At 39.1% G+C, this 14421-nt stretch overlaps 1 protein-coding gene across 13 annotated transcripts in view; it reads left to right on the forward strand.

Annotated features, from left to right (window-relative positions):
- Nucleotides 1-14421, forward strand: part of MAGI1 (membrane associated guanylate kinase, WW and PDZ domain containing 1) — a 618082-nt gene that overhangs the window by 502720 nt on the left and 100941 nt on the right. For all 13 annotated transcript variants that reach the window (XM_045862018.3, XM_064594028.1, XM_064594036.1 and 10 more), the window contains exons 4-5: nucleotides 830-1036; nucleotides 8868-9069. In XM_045862018.3, the coding sequence (XP_045717974.1) occupies nucleotides 830-1036; nucleotides 8868-9069 (409 nt within the window). The remainder of the gene's footprint in view (nucleotides 1-829; nucleotides 1037-8867; nucleotides 9070-14421) is intronic.

Genomic DNA, 14421 nt, shown 5'->3' on the forward strand with positions numbered 1-14421 from the left:
AAGTCGCTTTAAAAATGTATTGCTTTTTCACTTAATTTTAAAAGTAAACCTTATGTTACTACCATAACTTAGTAGCTAGATTTCTTTTTAGTCCACATTAAAAATATACACACTTATTAAAATAAAATAATAATATGTAAAAATCCCTCCAGGTACTGCTCAAAATCACTTAGCGTACTGAGTCAAATGTTGGGAAAAGTGGCTAAAAGTAAAATGGACATTTCTTAAAAGAGTGGTCACCGTGCTACCATTGACACAGTTTTCTGTTAAAACTTGGCAAGGGTTTGCTCCCACCCCACATGGCCCTGAGAGTCAAGCTTGCCATTCAGTTAAAGAGGCACCACGTGGTGTTCACCAACCTCCTTCTTTAATAGTGCCCTGGTTCCCTCTTATGGAGTCCACTTATTAAGGAAAGGTGACCTTGACTTTGTAGGCATGTAAGGGTGCTGGCAGTAATGAATTTTTTACTTTCTCTGAAGCTAACTCTAAATTGGATTCAGCATTATATAAAAAGGTGACCAATTGAATTTCAAATGTAATGAGGATGAAGTTTTGCTATCCAGTACAGCCAGCTTTGTTTTTAGCCCTAGTAGGAGGTTCTTCGCAACTAAACAATGCAGCTTTCCTCCTGACTTCTGAAATCACCATGTCTAGCTGGGTAGGAACAACGTCTCTTGTAACCTATTCCAGAAATGAAATACAGTGTGTTCTGGTTTTCTAGTTAAAAAAAAAATTTTTTTTTAATGTGCTGAGAGATTCGGATGTGAAGTCTTGGGGGAAAAAAAGGTATTTTTTCTAAAACATGCAAATTTGTCTCTCCATCACCTAGGAAACTATTATGGGACACCCAAACCTCCTAGCCAGCCAGTCAGTGGGAAAGTGATCACGACGGATGCCTTGCAAAGCCTTCAATCTGGCTCCAAGCAGTCGACCCCAAAGCGAACCAAGTCCTACAATGATATGCAAAATGCTGGCATAGTCCATGCAGAGAATGAGGAGGAGGATGACGTTCCTGAAATGAACAGCAGCTTTACAGGTAAAGACCAGACCACCTTCCCCCTTGATGGCCTCGGGGGAAGGGGTGGTGCGAGGCTTTTGCAGAGAGTGAAGAGAAGGTGTCTATTCTCAAAAACTGTTTGGAAGGGTTGACACAATTCAAACTGACCACTCAAGACTTGGGGAGGAGGTGGTCTTTTCCCTAATCTATTTTTCATGCTTCTTTGCAGGACTATTTTAACTTCGCCAACATATATTAAAGGGGCTAGAGGGAAATGTCTGTACAAGGGAATCAAGAATAATCAGCATTGTTTCCTTCTCTTCAAAATATGTATTAAGAATATTTGTATTTTGTTCATTTATTTCTTGGTCTTGACACTGTTCCATAATTATGCCTGATGGCTTATAAAGAGAAATATGAGAATTTGTTTAACAGTTTAATTTCCATTGATGCTGTATGGAAGGCTAGCAGCATCCTTTTATCTCCTGCCTTTGTGAGTAGAGATTATAATGGAACTGTATACTGTGTTCAGTTAACTTGTGCAATTTTTCCATTTGCCTGCAAATGGAGAAAGATGGAAAAATAATAAATACTTGATTATATCTTACATATGTATTCTATATTATATATCATACATTACTCATTGCATTATACACTTATTTTTTTCTTAAAGATTTTATTTATTTGACAGAGAGAGAGACAGCGAGAGAGGGAATACAGGCATGGGGAGTGGGAGAGGGCGAAGCTTAGGTATACTGTATCTTATGAGGGGATCTTCAAGGACAGTGCCTCTGGGTGAGACTATTGCAGGCTGGGTCTTGCACAATTCTTAGGGGCACCTTTCACAGAGGTTATGATGTATATTTCTTGAGTTAATGTAGTGACCCAGAACTGTTCAAAAATATTTTTCACTTTATAGTAACTCAAGATGTAGCAACTGTATAAGACATGAGTCACTCCAGTTTATAATATGGTGACTTTGAAGAAGGCTTGTTTCTCCTATTTTACCTCTGCTTAAGTAATTTCTTCAATATTTTAGAGTATCGCTATGGAGTAGTTACGTACTTGCAGCAAATGAGATCTAACCCTCTCTTCGTGACCTTTCCTGACATCACCACATTTCAGTCATTACTTGATTAGACTCAGTTCCAATAAAGGGGAAATTAGTTAAGCTCTGTATTGAGTTAGCAAATCTAACAGAATATTTAGAAAAATGCTTGTATTAGTTGAATGCTTTCTAGAGCCCGTATAGGCCTCTCTGAAGTTTTCTAATTCATTAAACCCAGAAGCCTAAAATTCTTCAAGCTGACAATTAAAATAATTTTTGATGGTTTTATTGTCATAACAGTAACCCACCCCTTCTGCAAGAAGCATTGGATAAAGAAGAGAAGACCTAGTTTGTTATCCTAGCTTCTTGGTTCTCGATAGTTGTCTTATTATGAACATAATATCTAACTTCTCTCATGTGTAAAATGGCTAAGGTTAAATCATATCTAAGTTCCCCCTTCCAGCTCCAAGAACTTGATTCCACGAAAATTTCCATTTTCCAATTAGAATGGTTAGGCCAGGGGCTGACCTGTAGTTGTAATAGCTAGGAGAAATTTACCATCTTTTACATATGCATTTATTGAAAGCAGCTCATTTCATTTACTTAGAAATACTTGATTCAGGGCACCTGGGTGGCTCAGTTGGTTAAGCAACTGCCTTCGGCTCAGGTCATGATCCTGGAGTCCCGGGATCGAGTCCCACGTCGGGCTCCCTGCGCAGCGGGGAGTCTGCCTCTCTCTCTGACCCTCCCCCCTCTCATGCTCTCTCTCTCTCATTCTCTCTTTCAAAATAAATAAATAAAAAAAATCTTAAAAAAAAAAAAAGAAATACTTGATTCATGTATAGTAGTCCTCACTGATATGAAAGCAAATTATGAAAAAAAAGTTAATATTTTAAAAAGTAGCTAACATTATAATGTCTTGATCTTTCAACAAATAAGGATAACGAATCATAATATAACCCAAAACATGGTTGTGGGCAACGAAGTAAGACCTTCAGAGTGATGTGCACTGAATAGTTCTGCCACGAGGACTGGATGGTCCCCAAGAAATCTGTGTGCCCTTATTTTTCCTCTATTTATTAGGTAGATTTCTTGGTATAAAGTAGGAATTGTTGACTATAGGTTTTCATGCTCTTCCTGTTTCTAGCTACTACAAATCTTTGTCTCTAAAAGCCACGCCTCAGAAATTCTGACCCCATTGAATACTCCCTTGAAATCCTGGCATCAAAGAAAAACTTTGGGGCCCAGGTTGTCATTGCTGAAATCAGTCTGATCATTTATTCTGCACACACCCACACAAAAGCCAAGTGGCACCTTATTGTCTTCCTTAGCTTCCTGTCCTTAACACCAAGAAAGTCGATAGGATGCAGAGAGAAATGATCTTCAGATATACATGTGATGGGCATCCTCAGTATGTTGAGTAAGTGCCTCCTCATTTACCAAACTACAACTATGACAGCTGACAACCTGTCGTACCCTAACTCATATAAATTCTTTCAAATAATTGACACTAGCCAGTCTATGATATGTGGATCAAACTAGCTGTGTCAAAGCATTTTGCTCTCTGAACCACTTTAAGTAGCAATCGACCAGCCACTTGGAGAATAGAGTGACAGCAACATAATGAAGTCTTGGCTCCTGGTTGGAAGAGTTATGATAAAGGAATGAGTTTCTTATACAAACAGAGAAACACGGTGGAGCTATTAAAAATATTCACTGGGATATTTTTAATTAACATGCTGTTGCTGCTATCTTAGCTGACTTCTGCTTTGGGTCTTTCGAAGGAGGTATGAAATGTCTAAATAACATGCCTGAATAATATTGGGAATGTCTGCAGGCAAAAGAGCAGGAGACTTGTGGCCAGAAGCATCCTGGGGAGGTGGCCACAATTCCTTCCCATCGTCCATGACTGAGGCAGGACCTGAGCAATGAAAAGTCATCCCAGATACTTCCCACAGAACTGACTGTTGAGCACAAAGCAACAGGCCAGTCGTCTACAAACTGTGCCTCAGTTATGGACCTACAGGAGCCCTTGAGAATGAACACTCTTTATATGTGCTTCATGAAGGTAGAGTTACACTGCTGACCAAAGCACACAGTTACTTACACTAAATAAAAGCATTTGTATAAGGACCTTGTTTTAGACAAATTGGAAAATCTGTAACAAACCATCACAACTAAAAAGTAGCTGGTTCATCCATTAACCCCCTCTAAGAGACATCAAATGTTATTTAATTATGTTTCGAGGCTTTTTTTTCCTCCCAGCAGTCCCCCTATTACTGAACATGAGGTTGCTAATGCTTCTCTTCCATTAGTAAGCAATGATAAAACATTGCTTTGGAATGTCAAGAGATGATATTACTTTAAGAGCTAATGTTTCTCAGGGCTATGTGGCAGGCACTTTGCTAAGCTTTTTACACATATACGAGGGAGGTCTAATAGCTTGTCTAAGATCACAAAGCCAGTGAGTGTCAAAGCTGTCATTTCAACCCCAAAAGCTGACTTCAGAGCCCACATGCTCATCCAGTGTGCCATTTGTGTTTTAAATCGAGTTTATTAGCTCTGTGTGCAGAGATGTACCTAAATCTATAAGTAGAGATCATGAATTATAGGCTCCAGAAATGTATTTTTGACAACAGCGTATATTCTCAGAGTCACCTTCAAAAGCCCCCAAGTATGCGTATGTGTATGTAAATGTTTGGGAGCTTCTTACTTACTATAAGTGAAAAAGTTATGTTCATTTATGGCTTACAAGTCATTTTCACATGTATCCTATAAACTACCTGGAAATGCTGAGAGCTAAGCAACCTAGGCATTACCTTCCCCATTTTACAGATGAGAATACTGAGGAACAGTGTGTGTTCCCCCACTAGACAGTGGGAGAACCAGGCTTCCTTGTTCCTCAGTCAGCCTGTGTTCCAATAACCCCTTCTACCTATCCTGTTTGGATCCATTGGCAACCTTTCATAAGAGAGTGATAGCAGTGCTCCTAAATGTTTGGTAAATCAAATGAAAGATTTTCTAAAATCAGAGCATATGTCGAAGTCAAAGCCATGATTAGGACTATGAATTTGTAAGTCTGTACTTTGTCCCAGCCTCTCATCATTGGACTTTTCATTTTATTTGAGAGAATGAGGTTGTTTAAGGTTCTGTTGAACTGGAAAGAAGACACAGAAAGCCAAATACATCAAATTGTTTACATTAAATATCTATAGCTTTTTTTGGTTACTCAATTAGATTGGAAGAATCCTTTGACAGTGTATACACATATCAAATCATCATGATGTACACTTTAAATATCTTACAGTTTTGTCAGTTATACCTTAGTGAAGCTAAAAAAATCTTTTGATAGAAAATATCTTAGCTTTTTATGTCAATCATACCTCAAAGCATTTTTTTAAGAAGACATGAAAAATATATAAAATAAGAAAATATTTGGATAATTTAAAATAAGGTCCAATCGCTAGAGGGATATGCATTTTTCCTTAGGAAGTTACAGTTACTTAGATATTTTGCCATTGCGCTAATATTCCCTTCCCATAGTTGAGGTTCTGGAACCCTGGCAGGGCATTCTTCTTCTTCTTCTTCTTCTTTTTTTTTTTTTTTTAAACAAATTACATATATTCCCATGTTAAGCTAAATCATTTCATATCTATGTCCCACCTATTGCCACAACCTTTTCTTGTTATATCCAGTTTCTATTAAAATGTGTTAATCGGGGTGCCTGGGTGGCTCAGTTGGTTAAGTATCTGCCTTCGGCTCAGGTCATGATCCCAGGGTCCTGGGATCAAGCCCTGCATTGGGCTCCCTGCTCAGTGGAGAGCCTGCTTCTCTCTCTCCCTCTGCTGCTCCCCCTGCTTGTGCTCTCTCTCTCGCTCTCAAATAAATAAATAAATAAAATACTTTTTAAAAATAAAATGGGTTAATTAAAATTCTTAGGTAAAGTTATCGAATGTCATCCATTGTCCTGGTACTTCTCTAGCTCTTAAATATCGTGTTAAAAGATGATCACTGCCTCTGGTACATTCGCGTTTCCAGAAGCAGGTCCCAGTCCCGAGCACACATGATGCCCACGCTGGGTGCCAGGCGCTTTGGCAAGCATTTTATGTGTCCTCAGTCCTTCAGTTCTCATGGCTTATGCGTCATTCCCATTTTACAGATGAGGAAACAGATCCTCAGAACGGTAATCAGTCTGTTCCGAAGTTACACCGCTAGAAATAGGCAAACCTATGATTTCGTCTGTGGTCTGATGTCACATGCTTCCTTTTCCTGCCAGTTTGCTGAGGGCCAGATCTGACCTGGCAACAAAGGTTAATCATAATGCTGATGAAGAAACTGATGATGATGGCAGCTAATAAATACTGTTAACTGTATGCTAGACGCTGTCCTGAGTGCTTTACTCCTGCAGTCCTCCTCACAACCTCATGGGCTTGCTGTGTTATCCCCATTTTATAGATGAGGAAGCCAAGGCATACTGAGGTTAAGTAAGTGTGTTGCCCACGTTAATAAAGGGTAAGGCCAGGATTCAAAGTCAGGCAGTCTGGCTCCTGAGTCAGTGCTTAGAATCAGTCTCTCTCTCTCTCTCTCTCTCTCTCTTTTTGGTTGTGCCATATTGCTTTATTTTTTTTAAAGGAATTGTGATTGAAATATTGGGAGTTTTTGGATAAAAATAGAGATTCCTATCTTGTCTTGAAAAATCAGAGATCTGGACTCGCTGAGTCCACATTTCCTCAGGATGCTAATTACCTGGCACTGCGTTCCCTGCTCCACTCAGACAGGTTGTGCTCTCTCCAGTGCTCCCTCCAGACCTATCACTTGTGCCTCGGACCTGGCACGGCAGACCCAGGAGTTTGCCCCATACTCTGGCAGGAGGACAGAACCCCTCCTAGAAGCTGAAGGTTCTAGTGATTCTTTTGAGAATTCATTATCTCTGTCCTCCAAGTATGATTCTTGTACCTGAATCTCCATCCCTGGGTGCTTTCAACATGCACATTTTGGAACCTTCTCCCAAACCTATTCTCTGTAGTAGGAAGTCAGAATCAGCATGTTAGCATCTCTCCAGGTGATTGTTATGTCCACTTATAAATGTGAGAAGTGTACATTCTAACAACATCAGAAATGAATATACCTTGGCTCCTAGAGAAGTAAGGGTGACTCTTTGAAATCTTGCCAAGTTTTGAATTTATTTTTTTATTGATCAGTAATTTCAAAATGTTTCTTCTATGTTGGCCTAATTTCCTTTTTCTCCTTCAGAATTCTAGTTGCTTTCTTAATCTGCAGTCATGGATACAAATTGTAAAACCAATTCAAATTGGCTTAAGCAAGAATTTAGAGGATCAAGCAGTTGAAGAGGCCAGGAGTACATGGAATCAGTGACTCAATTAGGGCCATTTGGTGACTTTCTCTACCTTTCCTTTCGGCTTTCCTCTGTGTAGGCTTAATTCTAAGGCAGGTCTTGCCAAGCTGTGTCAAGATAGCCACGAGCACCTACAGCATGAGAATCTGTCAGCTTAACAATTTCAGCATCAAGAGGATAATTCCAGCAAACACGTCTATGCCTGACATTCATTGGTTTGCTTTGGATCATGTGCCTGATCCGATCACAAAGGCAAGAGTGATAATGTGACTTAGAAACACCACCTGACCTAGGAGTAGGTTTAAGTCAGTCCCCATCTAGACCACCAGGACCTTGAATGGACGGATTTCTAAAGGGAGGTCTGAGAGGGGGTTCTAGGAAAAGATGGGAGAGATGCAAGGCAGCCTCTTCAATGGTGGTGGATTTTTGGTGGAGGTGCCTGTTTAGTAGGCTCGACATGTCCTCCTTCCAAATGTTGAATTACCTTCATTCTCATCTGCGTCATTGGGCGCAACTCATCAGAGAAAGAGTGGAAAACAGCCTTTTATTATTCCTCAGTCTGCTTTCAGAAATCAGAAATGTCTATAGGAGAATTACTGTGGGAGATAGAAAATAACTACAACCCCCGATTATTATTTTTTAAAGCCCCATGGAGAATGATGTTTAATATTCTTGGCCTCTATAAAAATTCAGCCAGAATGTCAACAGTGCCTTTTGTGGATACTTTGATGACATCACCTCTTGATGTTTCTAGTTAATAAGAAGGCAAGGAGATTCACGTACTTAGAGTCTTCTTTTAAGACCCAAGTCAAGTTAGTCCACCCACGTGATCCTGTTCTGGGGTAACTGTCTTGGTTTTCACAGGAACATTCCCCTCACTTTTCCAAAAGAGGCTTGCATCTGACTCACTGGTATAGCTGTGTCTATATTCTAAAGTTACTTGTATACTTTCCAGTTTGATGTGTCAGCCTTTGATCTTTGCCACTGTCTACCAAAAATGTTTTAAATAATCGATCCAAAAATGGTAATGATGCCACTGTATCTGTGTTTTCAGCATGGACTTTATTCTTGCTCTCCGATGCCCACGGAGTCATGAAACCAAATGATACCTAATAGCAAGAGTATGGCTCAGTCTGTGTTTCAGTGGCCTTATTAGTACAAGAGACTTGAGGTTTTGAGTCATGAATTTGTTTCTTCTTTGGCATTTCCAAGATTTCGAGCAATGCAGTATCTGAGCATGTCTTTCTCGTCTCTCTTTCTAGGTATAATAACTGTGGTATGTCACTTGGATGTTTTCTGTTGAAAGAACTTCCATCTAAATAAAATGGAATAGAGTTGATGGCCAGCAATTAGGAAAGAGTGAGGGCTTTTGAAAATATAGATGCAGACAGTAGTGAACTCCCTGGTTTGGGATATGATTGATGAGTTTCTTTTCTCTCTCTCTCTAACTCCCTGCAACCTAACAGCCGATTCTGGTGACCAAGAAGAGCACATTCTCCAAGAAGCAGCCCTACTGCCTGTGAATACTAGCATCGTCGCTGCCCCCAACACGGACGCTTCTCAGAAGTTCCCTCAATACCTACCTCTTTGTGCAGAGGATAATTTAGGTCCTCTACCTGAGAACTGGGAGATGGCCTACACCGAAAATGGAGAAGTCTATTTTATAGAGTAAAGTATACCATTCCTCCTCCCTGAACTTCCCTTCCTTTCTGTCTTCCCCCTTCCTTCCCACTCTCTAGTGGCTGCACTGGTAAATTACATCTAGAAGGACTGGTCGCGGGATCATGGTATTTTTTTTTTTTTAAAGACTTTCTTTCTTTTTTTTTTTTTTTTTAAGATTTTATTTATTTATTTGACAGAGAGAATGAGAGAGAGAGCACATGAGAGGGGGGAGGGTCAGAGGGAGAAGCAGACTCCCTGCCGAGCAGGGAGCCCGATGCGGGACTCGATCCAGGGACTCCAGGATCATGACCTGAGCCGAAGGCAGTCGCTTAACCAACTGAGCCACCCAGGCGCCCAAGACTTTATTTCTTTATTTGACAGAGAGAGACACACAGTGAGAAAGGGAACACAAGCAGGGGGAGTGGGAGAGGGAGAGCAGGCCTCCCACGGAGCAGAGCGGGCTCATGGTATTCTTTTATACAATTCAACCAGCGTTGTCCAGAAAAACAATTAGCATAGCATCCTAATCATTGAGTCTGAGGAGCTTGACGAAGCATAAGGTTAATTTCCCTATAAATAGTGAGACACTACATTTTGGTGTATATATAATGGCATAGTATATAAAGAATATATTGAGCCATTAAGAAGAGGTAAATCCTCTGCTTATTTTTTCTTAATTGGGTGGCAGGGGTTTTTTTGTTGTTGTTTTTTGTTTTGTGTTGTTTTTGGTTGTGTTTTCAGAGTTCTTCATACATTCTGGATACAGTTCCTGTATCATTTTTTTGGTTTGTGAACATTTTCCCCAAGCCTGAATTTTCTTTTCATTGTCTTGACTGTGTCTTCCAGAGTTCTTAATTTTGAAGAAGTCTGATTTATCAGGTTTTTTTTTTTTTGTGGGCTGTGCTTTTAGTGTGCTGGCTGAGAAATTTTTGCTTAAATCAAAGTTATAAAGCTGTCATTTTCTGCTATTTTTGCTTTAGAAGTTTTATAGTTTGCACTTAGGTCTCTGATCCATTTTAAGTTGTTGTTGTTGTTTTTGTTGTTTTTTTTTAAACATGGTGCAACTACATGGATTAAAATTTGAGAATATGGAAACCACCCCCCCTCACCCCCACCCTTATCTGCAGTCTCGCTTTCCATGGTTTTAGTTACTCGTGGTCACTGTGTTCTGGAAACAGATGCTTCTCCTGACATATTGTCAGATCAGTAGTAGCCTAATGCTACATCACAGTGCATATTGTCAGTCACCTCGCTTCATCTTACCACATAGACATTTTATCACCTCACGCCATTACAAGAAGGGTGAGTAGATGCACTAAGGCATTTTGAGAGAGAGAAAGGACACATTCATATAATTTTTCTTATCATTTATTGTTATAATTGTTCTCTTTTAGTTATTGTTAATCTCTCACTGTGCCTAATTTATAAATTAAACTTCATCATAGGTATGTATGTATAGGAAAAGACATGGTGTATGTAGGATTCAGTCCAATATACAGTTTCAGGCATCCCCTGGAGGTCTTGGAACTTAGCCCCTGTGGATAAGGGGGTATTACTCTACACGGATATGAAAAGTCTTTCAAAATTATAAAACTTATATATACTTAGTGTATATATATACATATATATATATATATATACATATATAATACATATTATTAAAGTTAAACATTTAATAAATAACCTTGACTAAAAATGGAAAAATCTACGGTTGTAACCATTCTAAAAAATCTAAGATAATAATAATTTTTTAACGAGTAATAGTCAATTTTTAAAATGCTGCACTTTGGCTCTATTATCAATATTCTCTGTTAAGATTTACCACAGTTTTATGTACCACTAAAAAAGAAAAACGAAAAGGCCAATTAAACTATAAAATAAATAAAAGTATAAGTAAATCTGTTATACTCAAATAGATTGAAGTTGAAGGTCTGCTCTTCAGTGAACAGTAACAAGGCAAAACTGACAAAGAAAAAAAATTAGAGAAGACACAAATTACCAGCATTAGGAATTAAACAGGGAATCACCACAGACCCTAAAGACATTAAAGGTAATCAGAGAGTGCTGCCAACAAATCTATACACATAAATTTGACAACTTAGATACAATGGACCAATTTCGTGAGAAGCATGAACTACCACAACTCATCCAATATGGAATAGATAATTTAACTAACTCTATAACTATTAAGGAAAATGAATTTGTCATTTAAAAACTCGTGAAAAAGAAATCTCCAGGCCCAGATGGTTTCACTGGAGAACTGCTCAAAGAATTACATTTCTACACAGTCTCCTTCTGAAAATAGAAGTAGAGGAACACTTAGCAATTATGTTTATGCAGCTATTGTTACCTTGTTACCAAAAAAACAAGGCCAGTCTAAGAAAAAAGAAAACTACAGAGTTGGATGCCTGGGTTGCTCAGTAAGTTGAGTGTCTGACTTTTGGTTTTGGCCCAGGTCATGATCTCGGGGTCCTGGGATCGAGCCCTGCATTGGACTCCATGCTCATCTTGGAGTCTGCTGGAGGTTCCTTCCCTCTGCCTTTCCCCGCTGCCACGTACTCTCTCTCTCTCTAAATAAATAAGTAAATAAATAAATAAATAAAAATCTTTAAAAAAAAGAAAAAGAATTATACACCATGACCAAGTGGGAATTATCCTGGGGATACAAGATTGGTTCAATATGTGAAAAATTCCTAAATATAATCTACCATATTAAGATACTAAAGAAAAAAACATCACATGATCATATTCATCAATGCAGTGTTTGACACAATTCAGCACTCATTCGTGATAAAAATTCTCAGAAAAATAAGAACAGACGGGAATTTTCTTGACTTGATAAGATCTACCAAAAATGTACAGCTAACATTATACTTAGTGGTAAAAGACAAAAAAAAAAAAAAAAAAAAATACTTTCCCTGCAAGATTAGGGACAAGTCAAGGATGTTCGCTCTCACCACTCTTTTTTTGTTTTGTTTTGTTTTTTTAAGATTTCACTTATCTATTGGCGAGAATGTGTGGGAGGGGAAGAACAGAGGGAGCGAGACAAGCAGACTCCTCAATGAGCTTGGAGTCCCACACAGGGCTCAGTCTCACAACCCTGAGATCATGACCTGAGCTGAAACCGAGAGTCGGTTGCTTAACGAACTGAGGAGCCACCTCAGTTCCCACCTCTCTTAATCAACATGATCCTGGAAGTTCTAGCCGGGATAATAAATCAGGAAAGAGAAATAAAAGACCTACATATTGAAAAAGAAGGAATAAAACTATCCCTCAGTGCAGATTACATGAATGTACACAAGAAATGTCCAAAATTACAAAATATGTACAAAAAAAGTTCTAGAATAAGTGAGTTCAGCAAGATCACAAGATATAAGCATGCATGTATATCTGTATGAACATGTGGACAACAAATTTCAAAATAAAATATAATTCACATTTACTTCCAGAAAAACACCAGTTACATGTAAATCTAACAAAACATATACAGGATGTTATATGCTACAAACTCCGAAATATTGATGAAAGAAATCAAAGAAGGTCTAAACAAATGGAGAGATGTCCCCTATTCATGGATTGAAAGACACAATTGTATAGTAAAGATGTCAGCTCTCCCAAAATGGATATACAGGTTAAATGCAAATCCTGTCAAAATCTCAGTGAGGTTTTTTGTTAATATAGACAAGTTTATTTTAAAATTTATATAGAAAGGCAATAGAACTAGAATAGCTGGAAAAGGTTTTCTTTTCTTTTTTTTTTTTTAAACCCACAACCCTGAGATCAAGACCTGAGCTGAGATCAAGAGTCAGACACTTAACCAACTGAGCCACCCAGGTGCCCCTAGAACAGTTTTGAAAGAGAAAAATAAAGCTAGAGTAATCAGTCTACCAGATATCAAGACTTATTATAGAGCCACAGTAACAATGGCTGGGTGGTATTGGTGAAGAAATGGGCACATACATCAATGAAACCCAGAAACAGATCCACAAATACATCCAAGTGATTTTCAACAAAGATGCCAAAGCAATTCAATGCAGGGAAGATAGCCTTTTCACGGAAGTGGTATTAGATTAAGTGTTTAGCCAGAAGTAAATAAATTAACCTCAACCTCAACCTCACACCTTATTCAAAAAATTAACTCAAAATGGATCATCACAGACTTAGTGTAAAACACAAGGCAATTAAACTTTTTGGGAAAAAAATTGGGGGGGAGCTCTAGGACTAGACAAGGAGTTAGTTCTTAGAGTTGACATCAAAAACATGAACCCTGATTGACTTATTTCACTTAGTATAATACCCTCTAGTCTCCATAGTTTGGCTATTATGGACATTGCTGCTATAAACATTGGAGTGCAGGTGCCCCTTTGGATCACTACATTTGTTTTTTGTTGTTTTTTTTTTAAAGATTTTATTTATTTATTTGACAGAGAGAGAGACAGTGAAAGAGGGAACACAAGCAGGGGGACTGGGAGAGGGAGAAGCAGGCTCCCCGCTGAGGAAGGAGCACGATGTGGGGCTCGATCCCAGGACCCTGGGATCATGACCTGAGCCGAAGGCAGACGCTTAATGACTGAGCCACCCAGGCACCCGGATCACTACATTTGTATCTTTGGGGTAAATACCCAGTAGTGCAATTGCTGGATCATATGGTAGCTCTATTTTCAACTTTTTGAGGAACCTCCATACAGTTTTCCAGAGTGGCTGCACCAGCTTGCATTCCCACCAACAGTGTAGGAGGGCTCCCCTTTCTCCGCATCCCCACCAACATCTGTCATTCCCTGACTTGTTAATTTTAGCCATTCTGACTGGTGTGAGGTGATATCTCATTGAGGTTTTGATTTGTATTTCCCGGATGCCGGGTGATGTTGAGCACTTTTTCATGTGTCTGTTGGCCATTTGGATGTCTTCTTTACAGAAATGTCTGTTCATATGATCTTACTGATATGAGGAATTTGAGAAACAAGACAGATAATAGGGCAAGGGGAAAAATGAAACAAGATGAAACCAGAGAGGGAGACAAACCATAAGAGACTCTTAATCTCAGGAAACAAACTGAGGGTTGCTGGAGTGGAGAGGGGTGGGAGGGCTGGGGTGGCTGGGTGATGGACATAGGGGAGGGTATGTACTATGGTGAGTGCTGTGAATTGTGTAAGACTGATGGATCACAGACCTGTACCCCTGAAACAAATAATACATTATATGTTAATAAAAATAAAGAAGAAAACAAAACATGAACCCTAAAAGGAATCATTGAGGGGTGCCTAAGTGGCTCAGTTGTTAAGCGTCTGCCTTCGGTTCAGGTCATGATCCCAGGGTCCTAGGATCCAGCCCCGCCTTGGGCTCCTGCTCAGCAGGAAG

Source organism: Mirounga angustirostris, unplaced genomic scaffold, assembly GCF_029215605.1.
Source record: "Mirounga angustirostris isolate CCGP_5_RB_7025 unplaced genomic scaffold, mMirAng1.0.hap1 SCAF_1, whole genome shotgun sequence".
Taxonomy (NCBI): domain Eukaryota; kingdom Metazoa; phylum Chordata; class Mammalia; order Carnivora; family Phocidae; genus Mirounga; species Mirounga angustirostris.